The sequence below is a fragment of the Leucopleurus acutus genome, assembly GCF_964270905.1.
Source record: "Leucopleurus acutus genome assembly, chromosome: 1".
NCBI classification, from domain to species: Eukaryota; Metazoa; Chordata; class Mammalia; order Artiodactyla; family Delphinidae; genus Leucopleurus; species Leucopleurus acutus.
In genome coordinates, this window is record NC_139142.1 from 62,461,484 (window position 1) to 62,477,419 (window position 15,936).

The 15,936-nt window shown below is 36.3% G+C and overlaps 1 protein-coding gene across 1 annotated transcript in view; it reads right to left on the reverse strand.

Annotated features, from left to right (window-relative positions):
* Positions 1 to 336: 336 nt before the first annotated feature.
* BRMS1L (BRMS1 like transcriptional repressor) overlaps positions 337 to 15,936 on the reverse strand; it is a 39,508-nt gene continuing 23,908 nt past the window's right edge. Inside the window, exons 5-10 of the mRNA XM_082835278.1 lie at positions 8,644 to 8,740; positions 7,518 to 7,601; positions 6,546 to 6,610; positions 5,439 to 5,478; positions 3,226 to 3,352; positions 337 to 1,844 (exon numbers count right to left, since the gene is read on the reverse strand). Coding sequence (XP_082691404.1) covers positions 1,727 to 1,844; positions 3,226 to 3,352; positions 5,439 to 5,478; positions 6,546 to 6,610; positions 7,518 to 7,601; positions 8,644 to 8,740 — 531 coding nt within the window. The 3' untranslated portion in view covers positions 337 to 1,726. The remainder of the gene's footprint in view (positions 1,845 to 3,225; positions 3,353 to 5,438; positions 5,479 to 6,545; positions 6,611 to 7,517; positions 7,602 to 8,643; positions 8,741 to 15,936) is intronic.

Consider the following 15,936-nt stretch of genomic DNA (forward strand, 5'->3'; position numbering starts at 1 on the left):
ACACGGTACAGTTTTATTAAAGTAGAACATATATGCATATATTTAAATTAAATATAACTTAGCTGCCTTAAATATCTAAATATACGCTAATAGAGGTTGAATTGTGGTTTAGGGATGCAGAAACATTTGTTCAACACTCCAACACTCCATATCTATTAATGTAAATTGCCTTAAATCCTTCTTAGAAGTAGACAGGTTATAAATAATAAAAGTGCACAAGTCATTCAAGACACTACGAATGACACGCAAACACATCTTTTTATTATATACTAAATTTAAAAATCCAAATATTATTAAAAATGCTTATGAAACATTGTATACATAAGTACTGTCAAATACTATCAGATTATGACATTATGTACATTTGCTAAGTTTAATTAGAAACAGAACAACGTACATAACTGCTGATAATTAATTTCAGAAGTCAAATATTTTAACATTTGGCAACTGTGAAGTAGTGATCTGCACAGGAAGATGTTTGCAGAGGTAAAATAGCGAGAAAACAAATGGAAAAACGCAGATATTCCTGCCCTAAGTGTTAATAAGTAGATCTCTTCCTCATCCTCTTAAGTCTCAATATAACAGAAATTAAAGTGCACAAGACCACCAGGAATACCTGATTTGGTTGTACCCTAATATATACTACAGCCAATTGTGCTGCCATATTGAGGGTTTCAATTCCCTGTACTGTTCCTGAGGTTTTAGAAGTTAATTTTGAATGTGACTAGGGGAAGAGAGGCCAATACTTTCTAAATTGCACCAAGTGGCCTTAAAGTGTAGAAACACCAAAGATAAAAATATTAATTTGGGAATAGATTCAAGGAGATCATCCCTGTCTATTTTGCCCTAGGAATAAAATTAGGATACGAACCTAGTTTTACCTCCGGAAAATGCTTACTAAAAATCTGTTTCAAAAGATCAGACATGTACAGCAAGCACCACAATACTGTCAGTTACTGTCCACCACTTACATACTGCATCATAAATACCAGGCATATATACCTGCCCTCGAAAGGTTCACAAGAAATAAAGGTAGAAGCATGTTATTACTTGACACTAATATTTCTAATCAACATGAAGTATAATTTGTAAAAATAGGTCACCTCCATACAATCAAGGAAAAGGAGAAGGAAAGCTGCTAGTCTACAAAAGTGCTCCTTTTAGCTTTCAAACCCAATAGCTTAATTTCGGGTAAAACAAGATTGCAAAGTAAGGCCATCAGTTCTAAATAAGCTGATGATGCCATCTATACATACTCACGTATATATGTTTAAATTTCAATTCTGATTTGACACAAATGTACTATTACAAACCATTTATAGGAAACATTTTATAGGGCTTATTTACAAATATATGATCAGTGACAAAGACACTGAAAATCAAGAAAACTGCAGATAAATGTAGCCATTGCTAACATAGTTCACTAAAGGTAAGACAGATTTACATAAAAACCAAAGAAAAAAGTTTAGTAAGAAACCCCTACCATATATACCTATTGGTCACTGGGCCAAAAAGGCAAATAAATGTAATGATCATGATTAAACTTTTATCACTGTCTCTTTCAATAACATATCAACATGAGGTCTATTTAGAGTACTACCTACAAATACACAGTCTCTCATGATTCGACGAGAATATTAAGTTACTGAATATATTTTTTTATTCCCATGGCACATCATACTTGGTAACACTAATAAGGTAGATTTAGATAACACTTAAATCATGATTACGAATGTTTAATTGAATATTTTCCTTTCTGTAGCTGTGAAATGTAAAGCTTAGATTTGCTTCCATCAGGCCTCTTAAACCAAACTTCATCATGGTTAATTGTTGTAATTACAGCACTAAAAAGAAAAAAAATACGAATGAATGAATTACAATATGCCTTCTCCACTCATTTTAGAGCACAAACTATAAAACCAAAATAGCTGGACTATAAGAGTAGATTCAGGTATGTAATTGTCATTTACTGGAATGCTATCAGCAGGGCATGCTGTCAAAAATATCACATTCAGCAACACTTAATAGATAATCTCCTTTCTTTTCTTAATAGAGTTGGTAAAACTTACTACTAGAACTATTAAAAGCACATTGTCCCTAACTCCATTCCCACCCCACCTCCAAAAGAAGGAAAAGTGGAGCTAACACCACTCCTTATGTAGTATTACACCTCCAACTCATATCAGCCTTGGCAGTAGGAAATCTTTCAAATGCCAAACTTAATTCCCAGTGTCAAGCATCTGTGGTACTTGTACAGATTTTTTTTAACACTACTAATCTTTACATAGACATCTTTCTAAAAATATGTGTTTAATCCTCTTTTATGCTATTTCATCTCCTTTTTAACCACATTTATGCTAAGTAGTAGTAGTTAAATGTCTCAAAAGCAATAAGATAAAGCAAAGAATCCATGGGTATCATGTATAACCTAGTAATCAATTAGCTCAATGAGCTTCTATGAGAAAAGTTACTATACACACTGATCCTGAAATGAGTATTCTATACTAAACGCAAACACTTTATTTACTACTGATGCCTAGAAAAAGATAGTTTCTTACTGTAGAAGGTTACTACTCTGAGGATTAAATCCTAAACTACTAAAGGAATTAAAGCAGCAATGGGCAATAATATTTTCCAAAGGCCACACCAGATAAAACTTATAAGGCTCTATAAATAATTATAAAAACTTTATTTAAGCCTAGACAGATTGAGTTTTTTTAAAGGCAATTTTCAGTTTTCAAGTTATACTTTTAATTCCCACTACTCTAAGTTTTTGTTAATTTTCAATTCCTTTCCCATTCTAATTGAAGCAAATTTTTAATCTAAAATACCGTAATATACCCCAAAAAGTTAAGGATTAATAGAGCCACACTGTGGCAGCATACTGTCAAATTCATAACAGTCTGGATTAAAGGTCATAATATTAGGATCATAGCAAGTCATCTATTATAAGAATTAATAAATGGGATTTCTTACCTGGCTAAATAATTCCAACATTTCCATTTGTGTTAATGCTTGTGTCCATGAACTTAATATGTAACTCTGGTGTATAAAATTAATACTGGTGTGTAAACATGCTAATCAAATCATATGTCAAGAGAAAAAAAGAATCCATAGGGAATTAATAATGTATTATGAATGCACTATGGAAGCAGCAAATATTTACTGACAACAATGTGGTAAACTCTAATACTGAGTAGCACTGAAATGATAAAGGCTTTTTACCTTGTAGGACATTCATCTTTTTTGTCAATACATATTGTCTGTCCACGTATATACCATTCACCATCATAATACAATCTTCCCTCTTCGGATCTAGCACTGTGCAGGTGTTTTTCCAGTTTCACAGGTGCTAAAGGGATCAGTTCAAAAACTGTTATATTAATAAGATATTGTCAGAAGAAAAGTGCAGAACATTAAGTATTAACACCAACCCATTCATATATGTGAAAAAACACTAACAATATTTCTTAGATAACAAACCTAAATCTAATAAAAACAAGAGAATTTCATTTCTTACATTTTTATATAATTCATTCAGTTTTTAATATAGCTATTTAATAAAGCTAAACAATATATAATAAATCAATTAACTAGACAAGTGTAAGAAGGAGAAGCAGATATATTATCAATTACTAGTGCCAACTTTAAGTGGGATTTAAAATCTGAATTGTCATATTTCTACTGAAAATTATATTTTTCATATTTTCTCCCCTGCAGCTGACACTTCCAAAAAAGCAAAGTTTAATAAATATTCCAAGAGTTCCCCAGGACTTTGATTCTAAAAAGGAAATGTCCTCAAGAACTTGCATTTTGAAATCCTAGAAATGGTTTGAGATTCACCAGATAAACTCATGCAGAGAAAAAAAATGTTCTTTATAGAAACACACTGTCAAACGCATACCATGAAATACACACCTCTGCATCATTCAAATGTCACCACCTCATAAAGGTCTTCCCCAACCACTCTACCCACTCCTCAGTTAATCTTCATCACAGCTTTATATTTCCTTCATAGCAATTATTACAATTTGTCAGTATCTGTTAGTTATCTATTTACATATACATTATTATTCTGCTTCCCCCCAAGGAAGTTCTAGGAGGTCCATCTGTTGCACCATTGTATTCCCAGAACCTCAAAGAGTGCCTACTATATAGAAGGTGTTCAATAAGTATTCACTCATTCATTCGTTCTACAAATGTTTTCTGAGCACTGCGACTAAAAGAGAGATGTTTCTGACCTTTGTGGAGCTTACGATTCTCTCAGGAGACAGGTAAACATGTAAACAATCAATAAAAATTACAAATTGTGTTAAGTGCCATGAAGAAAACAAATAGTACACATGCTAAAGATAACATAACAGGGGTCGGGGAGGAGACCCACTCAACAGTGTAGTGAGACTCTTAGAGGAATCCATGACTCAAAAATGTTCAGAATATAGGTAGTTACCCTTCCACCTAATTCCTAAGGGAAACAGTTTAGTACAATATTGCTAACAATTTCCTGACATCATATAACGTTTAAAAGAATCCTTGGGTTAAATATAAAATAGAAATTGATCTCTTATAGATTATCTGTTGGGATACGACTCTTCGTATTTAAAACATGTTTTATTTAAAATTCTTGCTTCATTGTTCTTAGGATTAGGAAACCTCATATACAGTGAAAGTAGGCAGAAACAGAGAAAGTTACCCTAGACAATAATGCCCATCATTACCTTGGCAGTGATTTCAGACTTTCCAAAAAATTGTGAATAGTATAATTTGATATAAATTTTACTAAGGCATATCAGAATGTGTAAATCTTAGTGGTGTGTAAATTTTCTTGATGAATCCCACTGCCAGCACTCTAATCTCTCGCCTAGAAAACACAGGCACAGAAGAAATTTTGCCCACAATTCCAGAGGATTCACAGGCTCCCTGAAGGCCATCCATGGACTCCTAAAACCTCCCCTACAGAATTACTGAACCCATAAAAAACACTAAGTACATACTTTTAAAATTACTGATCCATTATCAGCAATTGAAATGTAGTTGAAACACTAAAAGAAGAAATACATTCCATTCAGAAATCTTGAAACTTTTACATGAGACAAAGACTCCAGAAGAATTCCTCATAATTCTGGGGATAGTGTTCACTGATGAAATGAAACCAGTGATAGGGGACTGACTTAAAAAGTCTCCACAGGGCTTCCCTGGTGGCGCAGTGGTTGAGAGTCCGCCTGCTGATGCAGGGGACACGGGTTCGTGCCCCGGTCCGGGAAGATCCCACATGCCGCAGAGCGGCTGGGCCTGTGAGCCATGGCCACTGAGGCTGCGCATCCGGAGCCTGTGCTCCACAATGGGAGAGGCTGCAACAGTGAGAGGCCCGCGTACGGCAAAAAAAAAAAAAAAAGTCTCCATAGCGAAGATTTCTGAACTCAGACTAAATGACTTACGTTCTGTTTTCACTCTGTGTGGACCCAGTGTAGCCATTGCCTTAATTTAAAAAAAAAAAAAGAAGAAGAAAGATGTCTGAGTTCATAGGCAAAGTATATTTTAGTTTCTATTTAATATATACAACACTACTGATAAGCCCAATAACAAAAACAGTGAAATACAATCTTTAGCTGCTTCAATAAATTGGTAATATCTAAGACCATAGGAATATATAAAAAGAATAACAATTTCTCCTAGAGGTGTTATCAATATCCGAAATAATCTCAAATTCTCAACTAAGAAGCTTCTGAAAATAGAAAAATTTAATAAGAAAACAAGTCTCCACTTTCAAACAAGCACAGAAAATCCCATAATGCTTGAATGTTTAAAGACAGGATGCAAGACATATGATAAGGGTTCAAATATTCACTTTCGTTTATTCAACAAATATTTATTGAGTGTATTCCATGAGCCATTATCAGGCTAAGAACTAGGCACAGAATGGTAATTTATTATTATTTTGGGGTAACCTAAATAAATGCTTTTCTGCACTTTTGCATGAATTATTAATTACATTATCACAGGAAAATACAGTCAAACAGCTGACATGCATCTCTTAAGATACTCTTGCAGGGACTTCCCTGGTGGCTCAGTGGTTAAGAATCCTCCTGCCAATGCAGGGGACACAGATTTGAGCCCTGGTCTGGGAAGATCCCACATGCCGCGGAGCAACTAAGCCCGTGCACCACAACTACTGAGCCTGCATGCCACAACTACTGAAGCCCGTGCGCCTAGAGCCCATGCTCCGCAACAAGAGAAGCCAATGCAGTGAGAAGCTTGTGCACCGCAACAAAGAGTAGCCCCCTGCTCGCCATAACTAGGGAAAGCCCACGCGCAGCAACGAGCACCTAACGCAGCCAAAAATAAACAAACAAATAAATAAATAAATTTATTTTAAAAACTCTTGCAATCCACTATTATCTGTATTAGTATTAACTGTCTTAGAGAGACTGTTGCAAAGTAAAGCATATTTACAATAATATTTTGATGTATTAGTGAAAAATCATAGACTCTTAAAAAGTAGACTATAAAAAATATACTTGCATTCCATTGCTCTTTAATCATACCTTCCTTATTGTTGTCCAGTCTTCAAGAATATCAAGATCTTGTAGCATATAAACTATATACGGACGTTGAAAAGTCAAGGTCAATTTAGCTGTAAGAATTTCACATTTTGAATTATACTTCCAAACTTCTGTTTTTCAGAGAATGGAACAATGACCTCTGGACAAAAACCTTCAGCATGCTGAATTCTGACTTCAAATTATTCTTCAAAAAACTTAGTACCAGGATAAATATGTTCCAGTACTTCAGATGTTATAACCATATTCCCTTAGTCCTATGGTATCAAGGATAGCAAGATATACCACCAACCTAATCACTGGTTTGAGGTGGGGGGAAAAAGGCAGGAGCGAGAGGAGGGTACCAAAGGGAATGCCAAGACTGAATGCACATACTAATTTAATTTAAAGACACTCCACTTTCAGAGACATTAAAAATGTTAAAAAGTACACATGAGGGCTTCCCTGGTGGCACAGTGGTTGAGAGTCCGCCTGCCGATGCAGGGGACACGGGTTCGTGCCCCGGTCCGGGAAGATCCCACATGCCGCAGAGCGGCTGGGCCCGTGAGCCATGGCCGCTGAGCCTGCACGTCCAGAGCCTGTGCTCTGCAACGGAAGAGGCCGCAACAGTGAGAGGCCCGCGTACCGCAAAAAAAAAAAAAAAAAAGTACACATGAGAATTAAGCAATCATGCTACATACTAAACAGCTGCTTCATATCAAAGCCCTTGTGATCTACAAAGCCATATTAATTTCAAAGTTGAGATCGTTACTAAATTTCTACTCCTTCCGTACTCCTCTTAACCTAAACTATACCCTTGTGCCTTCAATCGGTTTTATAAATCATCTTTCGCTTATTACAGGATCTTGCAAATAAAGACAATGTATACTAACAAAAGTTCCAAAGATATGCACAATGCAAAAATGTACATTAAAACAAAACAAAACAAAAAAACCCAGAGAATTTGAAAAAGGATATCTGAAACCACAACTGGCTTCTTTTTGTCAGGACTGAAAGGGTCCTTCCTCTTTTTTCTTGACTGAAGCTCATCGTTCCACAGCTCTGGCAAGTAAATAAAAATTAAGTATTAGCTGATTTCTAGAGATCAAAGGAGGAAAGAAAGACTATATAATTTCATAGTAGCAAAATTTCATTGGTGTCTATGTTTATATACTGCATGTGTATACTATACATATATATATGATTTCATGAGCAGTTATATATTTTGAATTTTCCTCTGCTTTTATTAGAGCAAAATTCAACTTGGCACTTTGCGACTAATAACTGATAAACATATGTCAGGCACTGTGGTAAATATACATCGCATGAATGGTCTCGACTAATCCTCAAAGCTACCTCTGAGGCAGATAGTCTCATTACTTCAATTATAGGAGGAGACTGATTTAGAAAAGCTAAAGTGACTGTCACTTGTAGTCACCCAACTACAAGTAATGCAACATTAGAGCTCAGCTTGTCCACTCTGTCTACTCCATATCAGAGAAACAGAATTTATAACAAGTAAAATACATATGCAAGAACAACAGGATAACCCAGTAAATCTTCCATCCAGTGTAGAAAGCCTTTCCACAGTACCTCTGAAAAAGCCATTTCACTTTGGACTGATCTAATTAGTAGTAAGTATTTCCTTTTCCTGAGACAAAAATCTGCCTCCCTGGAAAGTCCATCCATTTGTCCTAGTTTGTGTGGGACCAAAGAGAAAAGGGTTTTATTCCTTCTTCCACATGACAATCTTTCAAGGCTTAGAGGAAAGAACATATACTACAGCTGTCTTCCAATACTATTCTTATGTTTTAATAATATTCTTACTATTCTTGTAGTATACTATCTTATGCCTATAGTTCCTGTCTCACTTCTGTTTTGTTCCCTTTCATGTGCTCCATTTTCTACGTCTTTCTGAAGTGTGAGTCCAAATCAAAGCAACGATCACAATCATATCAGATTCTTTAGCAGTCTTGCCCCTTCCTCTCTCATTAGGACACTTCATTTACATAACATATGTAAAGGAGACTACATACAGCGAGACACCTCAGTAAACCAAAGGTTTAGTGTCACTTAAACATGACATTCACAGCATTCCCCTCACCTGAGGTAATATCAATGCTATGCCTGTCCTCTTCAAGCCTTCTTATCTTCTCCTCTAGTTCACTCTGCACTGTATCATATAACAAAAGCTTTTCACTCTGAAAAAAAAAAAAGAAAGCAGATCACACATAAGTAGAAAGAACAAATCAGTCTATCTTAACTAAAAGTACCAAATAACTCACTCTTAAAGTATTTTAACATATGGCGCTTTTGTTTAATTTCAACTTAAAAATTTTAATGATAAAATGTCAAATATATGAATAAACACTAGAAAATATAGAATCTAAATATAGGGAGAACTATATACAATTAAATTGTTTAAGAACATCTAAATTTATATGTGATAAATAAAGAGGCAAATATTTACTTTACAAAAAAATTCATAGTAAGCTCCCATGGCCCCTTTTAAATATAAGCAGGTCCCACCTGTACCACAATGGAGACCTTGTCCTATAAAGTGTATCATTATAAAATGGATCACTTTTTCTCATCAGAACAATTCCCTGTTAATATCGCAGAATCATATTAAAATAGACTAATATATCACCAGGAGAAAAATTCAAATCTAAACTTTACAATTATTTTAAACAATTCAATTATAGTCAAAATCCTAAAATTACAGATTAATTATATCCAAATCTTTCAACAAACCTACAGAAAGATTGAGTCACTTGCTAAGAGACAAGACTGTTCACTAGTAAATCAGACTAGAATCCAGGTCTACTACTTCTAGCCCACTGTATCCCTTATTTTAAAAGCCATAGAACGCACATCAGTATAATATATAGATTTATTATATAAAAAGCTATGACAGATTCCCACCCATCCACCACACCCTTATCTCTAGTAAGGATATTAGCCTATTGGGCCAGATATATAGCTAGATATGACTGTCTCATAGAGGCCACTGGAATGCAGTTAGTTATGATTTCTTGTGGATGGCATTAGCCATGCCCATTTTCAGCATTCCCAGTGTCACTTATGAAGTCCTCCCTTTTGGGTTTGAAATTTAGAGTCTACACATGCTTGAAGGTTCTCCTGAGTGGTAGAGAAAAGATGGCTTTTGTCAGGTTGAAGCAAGCCAGGAGCTAGAGAGAAAGCAAAGCTGAAGAAGACTAAAACTAGATCTCATATGAAAAACTACCTCATTACATGCTACTCTCTATGCTTACTTCCTTTTACTTACCCCTCTGCCTTTAGCAAAGTCTAACAGATATTCTAGCCTTATCTACATTGTATTACAAGAATTGGGAAATGTTATGTAGCAGAGAAAAAGGGAGAGCAGGCTGTGGCCACAGTCAAGATCGTGTGACAGCTATAAATAGAGCCGGATTCTCCAACCAAAGATGACTCCGAATGCTAAGCAGGAGTGATAAAGCTTTTGCTTTTAAGAATATTTCAATTTAAAAAAAACTTTTAAGTAAAAATAAAAATTAACATTAAAAAAAAGAATATGGAAGTTTAACTGCTGCATTCTCTTTGCTTTCCATTGATAAATTTGCCCTAGGCCAAGCAGAAATTCTAAAATAAATCTACCGATCATTCTTTACAATTTAAAAAAAAAAAAGCCACAATGGGACTAAAATGTTTGAAGCTATCTCTAAAAATATAATAGGTATATTTTAAAGTATACAAATAGAAGTATCTTGATTCTATCCTCACTGTTATTTCTTTGATCTTCTCTCCCTTATCCCCAACCCCTCAACAACTTTCCCTGAGAAGGAAAGTCATAATGAAGCAGCTAAAAGACACCTAGAAAAGAAAGAGGCATCCAAACTCCCTTGCTTTGGTGCCTGTAGAGGCCTCTACAGTCAATAGGTAACTTAGCTTTTTTAGAGTATTACTAATTATAATTACATGTTTGGCTTCAAAATCCCACAACCCTCCAATCTCCACACCTATACTTAGTGAACCTGCTCACTGAGCCCTTTTGCAGGCTGACACCTATGCTCCTTCTCATCAGGGCAATGCCAGGGAGCCCCAGGAAAGTGGCTCCAAGTTTCCGTGTTTGTACTCGTCTCCCGCTGGCCTGGGTTCAGAACCAACTCCCTTTCGGCAGTTCCCTGACTTAGGCACCTCACAGTTCCCAACCTGGAATGGAGTCCTCGGAGATTTTCAAAGACTAGCATTACCAGAGAGCAAACCATATTAAAAAGCTACAATCATTTTTTTTTTAAAGTGGGATACACTGGAATGAAAAGATAAGCAGAACAGAATTTAAAAGCCAAGAAATAGACCCATTGGTTATGGGAAATTTTATGAAAAGGGTGACTTTTCAAATCATTTGGAAACCTGAGGACAATAAATGACAACAGAAAAATAAGTTTAACTATATAGAGAGAAACTCAGGTTCTTTGCCTCATGTTATACAAAAAAATTAATGGACTAAAGAGTTAAATTTACGAAATGAAATCCAAAAGAACTAAAGGAAAGGGACTTCCCTGGTAGTCCAAGGGTAAAGAATCCATCTTCTAATGCGGGGGACGCGGGTTCAATCCCTGGTCAGGGAACTAAGATCCCACACGCCATGGGGCAACTAAGCCCACGGGCCACAACGACTGAGCTCCCGTGCCTCGACGAGAGAGCCCGCGTGCCACAAACTACAGAACCCACGCACTCTGGAACCCACGCACCACAACTAGAGAGAGAAGACCCAGCCACCACAACAAGAGAGAAGCCCGTACGCTGCAACGAAGAGCCCGCGCAGCACAACAAAAAGATCCTGCATGCCTCAATGAAGATCCCATGTGCCGCAACCAAGATCTGATGCAGCCAAAAAATAAAGAAAGAAAAAATATCAGCTTCAAAGAACTAAAGGAAAGATGGAGACTCTTTATTTGATGTTGGGGTGAGAGAAGTCTTTCAAAGCACAAAAATTAGAAGGACAAGTTATTTTTTTAAAACTATGCATACAGAAATTAAAAACACATTAAAAAGCAAACAAAAGTAAGAGGAAGGCAATAAAAAAATAGTTACAACATGACAAAGGCCTAATAACCATAAGATGGAATTAAACAAGCATGGATAAGTCAGTAAGAAAAATCTAAATACTATCTATACTCACTGCCAAAATCAGCCAAAAAGAGAGACAGAAAACACAACTGCAAATTAAAATGTGCATTATGTGATATTATTTTTCACTTGACAAAGTTGTTTCATTCTTTTCAAGTATAATAAACAATGCCAACCAATACTGAGAATATAAACCAACTCAACAATTTGGAAAGTAATTTAGAAACAAGTATTGAGGACTTTACTGATTGTATCCTTTGATCTAGTAATTACACTGAAGATTCCATCCTAAGGAAATAACAACCTCAACCAATGCTGTATGGAAAAGGATGCTCACAACAGCAATACTTGTAATGCCAAAAACTAGGAACAAAGTAAAATCCAGTAATAGAGTATTGGCTACATAAATTATTGTACATCCATACTACTACTCTGCAGACACCAAAAATTCAGAATTCAAAAAGTAGGGAGAAACTGCTAGAGTAAGATTACAAATGAACCCAGGTCATAAACTCTCTCTTCCCTAAGACATAATGAAATAAACAAAAATATGTACAAAATAAATCAACAAACCACACTTGTAGTTATCAGACAAAGGAAGGGGCACAATGTCATGCCATAATCTCTGAACGTGGTGACTAAACTGAGACAGAACCCCAAGACCTGCATTATGTACACTACACACATGCGTGCACTTCATAAAGAAAGAATGAGAGAAGGGGGAATATTCTGAAAAGTCTGAGTTATACTTCCAAATCTAGAAAGAAATGAAGGAGGGTCTGGATGGGGGAAAATACATGAAAAGCCCTAGAGACAGAAAGCCCTCTTCAACATGGTAGGCTCACCAGTGAGAAGAAAACTTCCACAGCTCAGCAGCTGACAAGCTCTGCACATAGGCAGATTGTACTGACTCACTCTTAACTAAGAATGATGGCCAGAGGTGACTAGTTATCTGTGAAAAGCATCGAAATGAAAGACACAGAGACAAACAAACAAACAAAAAAGAAGTATAAAGAAACAGACACAAGTCAAGACACAGAAAAAAAATTCAAAACAACTACATTTAATACCCATAGAGGAAAGCGATTACACCCATAAGGAAAGAACAGGAGTTAGAAAAAATATTAAAAAATGAGTAATCAGAGGGCATGAGTGCTCTTGGAAATTAAACACATAATAGAAATAAAATATTGAGTAAAAGGAGTGGATGAGAAAGTTGAATATGCTCTAAGAAAGAATAAAATAAGAATAAAGGGAGGGAGGGGTAGGGACTTCCCTGGTGGCATAGCGGTTAGGAATCCGCCTGCCAATGCAGGGGACACGGGTTCAAACCCTGGTCTGGGAAGATCCCACATGCTGTGGAGCAACTAAGTCCATGTGCCACAACTACTGAGTTCACGTGCCACAACTACTGAAGCCCACGCACCTAGAGCCCGTGCTCCGCAACAAGATAAGCCACTGCAATGAGCAGCCCGCGTGCTGCAACGAAGAGTAGCCCTCACTTGCCGCAACTAGAGAAAGCCCGCACACAGCAATGAAGATCCAACGCAGCCAAAAATAAAGAAATTTTTAAAAAAATGAAGGGAGAGGGGTGGAGGGAGGTACAATAAAAATATATAAGATCTATATAATATGTAGTAATTATATGAAATATAAGAAAATTCAAAGATCAATCTTGAAGGTCCAGCAGCCAACCAATAAGAGTTTCAAAAAGAGAAAACAGAAAATAATGGAGAAGAACAATATAAGGAACTTCCCAGAACTAAAGATATGAGTTTCCTGATTTAAAGGTTCCTTTGAGTATTCATAATGAATGAAAAGAGACACACACCAAGGCACATCATCTTGCTGTTCCACAGCACCAAGGATAAAGAAAAATAGGTATTCAGGAAGAAAACAGGTCACGTACAAAGGATCAGGAATCAAAATAAGAGGCTTCTCATAAGCAATACTGGGAGCTAGAAGACAATGGAAAAATGCCTTCAAAATTCTGAGGAAACATGATTACTTACCATCTAGAATTCCATACTCTGAATTGGGAGTTAAGATGTTTTTGGACACGAAAGATGTAGGGGTTTTAAAACATGTCCAATAAATGTCTGACATGCCTCCCTTCAAAAGGTAGAGTCTAATTCCTCTTCCCTTGAATGTGGGTAGGACTTAGTGACTCATCTCTAATGAACAGAATGTGGCAGAAATCTAAGTTATTAAAAACCCTGTCACTTCTGTCTTGCTCTCGTGACCCGTTCACTCTGGGAGAAGACAGTCACCAGGTCATGGGGGCCCTCAGTCAGCCTGTGGAGAGGCCCATGGGACTAAGGCTTCCAACCAACAACCAGCAACAGTTTGCCAGCCTTGGAAGTCAGTCACTTGGGAAGCAGATCCTACAGCCCCCCCCTCAAGCCTTCAGACAACTGCTTCCCTGGCTGACCTCTTCACTGCAACTTCATGTGATTCCCTGAGTCGGAACCACCCAACTAAGTGGCTCCCAAATTCCTGACAATAGAGACTGCGAAATAATAAATGTTGATTATTGTTTTAAGCGACTAAATTTTGGAGTAATTTATTACAAAGCAATAGATAACCAATACAAGAGGTCTCAAACAACTAACTTCTGTACACTTTTTCCCAAGAAGCTACTCTATGAAACTGAAAAAAGAAAACAAGATCTAGCAGGAAAGATGTAAAGGGAATTTCCAGGGTGATGGTGAAGAGATACCCCTGAAGACAGATGCAGCTGGCCTAGAAAGCATCTGAAGGATGCAGCAGGAAGGAACAGGTGAACAAGGGGTCCGGGGTGGAGAAGTTGCGCCCAGGAGGGAGGACTCCAGAAGGAAGTGGGTCTCATGGATTACCTGATGCATTTGATCACGTGGAAAATGGCATTGGGGGTTTTCATAAATCTGCTGGAGTCTCTGGGAAGAATTGGTAAATGAGAGAAAACTAACAAACAATAAATGAAGCAATTAATCCCAAGGTTAAAAAAATAGTTGTACAAAAAGGGAAGTTTAAGCAAAGTATAACTCTTGGATCAGTAAACAATATTTATAGTTACAATAAGAACAAAAGTTGTGACACAACAATATTGGAAGAATGAGATGAGGGGAACTATTATGGAATCCTCAGCTTTCATAATAGGAAACCAAAAGGTAATATCTAAAACTGATATTATTTAGAAATATGAAGGTAAACTCCAGAAGCAGTAGATAAAAGATTTTGATAGACAATTGCTGCTGGGATGTAAAATGTGGAGATGGGAGAGGGACTGCTGTTTTTCATTACAAGCCTGTGCCTTCAGAAATATGTACACACATTACCCCGTAAAAACTGACTTTTAAAAGGGTATTTAGGGAGGGGGAATTGGATGAAGACAATCAAAAGGTACAAACTTCCAGTTATAAGATAAACAAGTAATAGGGATGTGATGTACAACATGATTAATATAATGAACACTGCTGTATGTTATATATGAAAGCTGTTAAGAGAGCAAATCCTAAGAGTTCTCATCTCGAGGAAAAATACTTTTTTCTCTTTCTTTAATTTTGTATCTATATGAGATGATGAATGCCCATTAAACTTATTATGATGATCATTTCACGGTGTATGTAAATTAAATCATTATGCTGTACACTTTAAACTATGTCAATTATATCTCAATAAAACTAGAAGAAAAAATAATTTTTCAAAATAAAAAATAAAACACAAAATGACCCCTCCCAAAAAGTATTTAGAGCCATAAGGAAACGCTCATGAAATGCTGCTTATAAAAAAGTTAGGATACAAAATACTATACATAGAGTCATATCAGCTATGTGAAAAACAATTATACAAACACACATACTTATTAACAGTAATTACTTATGCTTGGTAGATTATGGTTGCTTCTATTGTCTTCTTTAGACTTACTTCTCAAGTTTTCTCAATAGACAGTTATTAATGTTACAATCAGAAAACAAAAAATAATTAAATGAATAGACAACCAAAAAATCAGAGCTCTGAAGAGCTCTCACCAATCTTCTCAAGAACTAAAATCCTAACCCTGAACCCTAAGGGCCTGGCTGAGACCTTGCTACCACCTGCTGTCGCATCTGAAAACGCATTTGCAGCTCTGTGGGGAGGCTTAAATGAGATAACCTAAATAAAGCATCTCCACCCATCTTAGTGCCTGGCACACTGTAGTATTCTATAAATATGATTTTCTCCCTTCATTTGACACAAACCATCTGCTGCCTAATTGTCTCTGTGGTTTTTGGCACACTCTCTATGTGCATACCTGTGTGAA